General features: G+C 53.2%; 1 protein-coding gene across 1 annotated transcript; it reads right to left on the reverse strand.

Annotated features, from left to right (window-relative positions):
* Nucleotides 1-384: 384 nt before the first annotated feature.
* EAH_00059550 (WD-40 repeat-containing protein, putative) lies at nt 385-2,406 on the reverse strand (the record flags this gene model as incomplete). The annotated part of the gene is made up of 3 exons (XM_013397156.1): nt 385-1,373; nt 1,545-1,884; nt 2,023-2,406. 3 exons carry the CDS (start codon nt 2,404-2,406, stop codon nt 385-387), a joined length of 1,713 nt encoding a protein of 570 aa, XP_013252610.1.
* Nucleotides 2,407-3,218: the final 812 nt, after the last annotated feature.

Below are 3,218 nucleotides of genomic sequence, written 5' to 3' on the forward strand. Positions count from 1 at the left end.
TTTACTCATCGCTGCACTGATGTTATTCTTTTTAAACTCTGCTGCTGCTGCTGCTGCTGCCCGCGCCTCTGCTGCAGCAGTAGCAGCAGCAGAGGCAACTGCTTGCTGCACAGAAACTGCTGATGCAGCAAGTGCAGCTGCAGCAACTGCTTGATACACAGAGACTGCTGCTGCAGCAAGTGCTGCTGCAGCAAGTGCTGCTGCAGCAAGTGCTGCTGCAGCAACAGCTTGCTGCACAGAATCTAAATAAGTTAAGGGTTAACGCTTCCAGCAGCAACAACTGGTGCTGGAGCCGCTGCAACAGCATCACCAGCAGCATCAGCAGCAACTGCAGCAACTGCAGCAACTGCAGCAACTGCAGCAGGAGCAGCAGCAGCAAAGCCTTCACCTGCTACTGGGTCTCCATAGAGAGCAGTTTAAACCTGCAGTAGCAACAACATCATACTTAGGGTTTGCTGCTACCCAATGAGGGGCCCCCCAGTGGGGCCCCAAGGCAGCAATAGGCCCAGACTTTATATCGCAGCAGCAGCAGTCCTGCAGCCAGCTGTCTCCTCCTTCTTCAGTGTCTCCTTTATAACGAAACAGGGGCCCCTGGGGACCCCCACTCAGCTGCTGCTGCTGCTGCTGCTGCTGCTGCTGCTGCCAGCAGCACGTACACCTCCCCAAGGGGGCCCCCAGGGGGGCCCCCCTTGTGCTTTGTTTGAAGGTGTTGTGCGCTGATGCTGCTTTTAAGTCATAGATATACACCCACCCGTCATCACTTCCGCACAGCAGCAAATCGGATGCAGCAGCAACAGCTGGGACAAAGGCTTCTCCGCAGACTGCCCCGCTGCTGCTGCTGCTGCTGCTGCTGAAGCAACGTGATGTCTCTTCTTCTTGGGTATCAGTAAATGCATGCAGCAGCCACTGTTGCACATCATCCAGTGCAGCACCAAAGTGCTGAGCGGGGCCCCCCCATCCCGCTCCTGCTGCTGCTGCTGCTGCTGCTGCTGCTGATGTTGTGGGGCCCCACACTGCAGCAGGGGCCCCTGTAAATGCATTAAATGCAAGCAAGCGATTTCTATCGGTTCCTAGCAGCAGCAGAGACCCATCCGGTGAGAACCCCAAAGACGTAGGCACCTCCCAGAGCTGCTGCTGCTGCTGCTTCTGCTGCTGCTTCTGCTGCTGCTGCTGCTGCTGCTGCTGCTGCTGCTGCTGGTGAAGAAGATAAGGAGAAATACTGAAGCAAAGAAAGGGGTCTGTAAAGTCATTAATGCACCAAAATGTTATAAGACCGTCCCCTTCATAGAGGGCGCCCACAGCCCCATCGGGGTGTATGCATGCTAAGGGTCTCTTCGTGTTAGTTTGTCTCCTCCACAAGCATGTCTCTTTATCTGCAACAAAATAGCGTACAACCCCGTCATCACAGCAGCAAAAGAAAGCTGCTCTTCTGGGGTGTACAGACACCCCAGTGCTTGCAACTACTCTACCTTTCAGAGGGAATACACGTACATATCTATTCTCTCTTAGGTCCCACAGCCTGAGATTATAGCTGTGGCTTACACTCCGCATCATAGACAGGGGGCCCCCTAAACTGGGGCCCCCCCCCTCTCCCTGCTGCTGCTGCTGCTGCTGCTGCTGTTGCTGCTGTTGCAGCGGGCCAGCTGCAGTGTCTCCAGGGACCCCTCCAGGGGCCCCCAGGGTCCTTCCTGCTGCTCCTGCTGCTGCTGCTGCTGATGCTGCTGCTGCTGCTGCAGCAGATGGGGCGCCAGTAGCAGCAGCATTAGTATCTTTATAGTTTTTAAGAGTTTGCTGGTGAGATGTCTGTGTTTGATTAGCTTTAGACGGACAGAGACAGAGATAAGAGGATTCTGCGACAATATAAACCCCCTCTATACCGTGTCTCTGTGCATACAGCGTTCTTAAAGGCAGCCCTCGGCATATGTCGTGAATAAGTAAAGAGCAATCCCAGCTAGAAACAAATAATAAACATCCGTCAGAAGAAAAGCACAAACCGTTCACACTCATATTGCTTCCTCGTACAGTGTATACATGCTCCCAAGGGGGGGCCCCCCCTTCACTACGCTCTATGGGGGCCCCTATAGGGGCCCCCCTTGATTCCTCTATTGGGGCCCACCGGGGGGCCCCTATAGGGGCCCCCCTTAAATCCCCTATTGGGGCCCCCCGGTGGGCCCCCATAGGGGCCCCTACAGAGGATATAAAGGGGGCCCCCCGGGGGGCCCCCGAGGGGGCCCCCATAGGGGAACCAACGGGGGCCCCTTGAGGGGTTCTCCTATGGGGGTGAGAGCTGAGGTAGGGACCCCCGCTGCTGCTGCTACTGCTGCTGCTGCTGCTATTGCTGCTGCTGCTGCTGCTGCTGCTGCTGCTGTCCTGGAACCCAGTGGGTTCCTGTCTATAAGGCTTCATTATTATTACGTGTTTGTAATGTTGAAGGGTAAAAGAAGCAAAGATGAGAGAAAAATAAAACAAAAAACAGAATGAGGGGGGCCCCCTGCACAGCCCAGAGTATATTCATAAGGCAGGGGAGGGGGGGCCCCCTAGGCCTAATCCACAACAAGGGGGCCCCTCTAATAAATCTGAGGGCCCCTAATACCTCTTTCTATCTGCAAAGTCAGAGGCTATAAGGGTATATAAAGGGTCTTTGATGTTTTAAGAGTAAAACAGAAGAAAACCCTAAAAAATTAGGAGAGAGGGAGATGAGCACAAACAAACAAAGCAGTAAAAAGATAGAGGGTTGGGTCTCCCTTGCTCTAACAAATTATATTCATTAAGCTGCTTCTTTTGCTGCTGCTGCAGCAAAATAATATACAAACCAGCTGCAGCAGCAACAGGGGGCCCCACCAACTCCTCGGGGCCCTCTGGGGCCCCCCTGGGGGCCCCCGTATATAGTAACAATCATAATAAGAGTTGCTGCAGCAAGTGTGTTCGTTTGTTTCTTATTTTTATCTTTATATTATTGAAATATAATTTAATTAGTTTTTATTTAAATTATTTTATCATACATTCCTGCTGCTGCTGCTGCTGCTGCTGCGTGTGAGCAGCAGGGGGTGGCTAGGGATACACCTCAGGACAGCAGCAGGAAAAACAGCAGCAGCAACAGCAACAGCAACAGCAACAGCAACAGCAACAGCAGCAGCAGCAGGTAGCTCTGTGCTGCTTTGCATGCAGTTTTATAGGGGGTGTTTCTGAGGTGTACAGCGAGCTGAGCCCCCACTACT

This window comes from Eimeria acervulina, genomic scaffold (assembly GCF_000499425.1).
Source record: "Eimeria acervulina Houghton genomic scaffold, Eah_scaff1415, whole genome shotgun sequence".
NCBI lineage: Eukaryota > Apicomplexa > Conoidasida > Eucoccidiorida > Eimeriidae > Eimeria > Eimeria acervulina.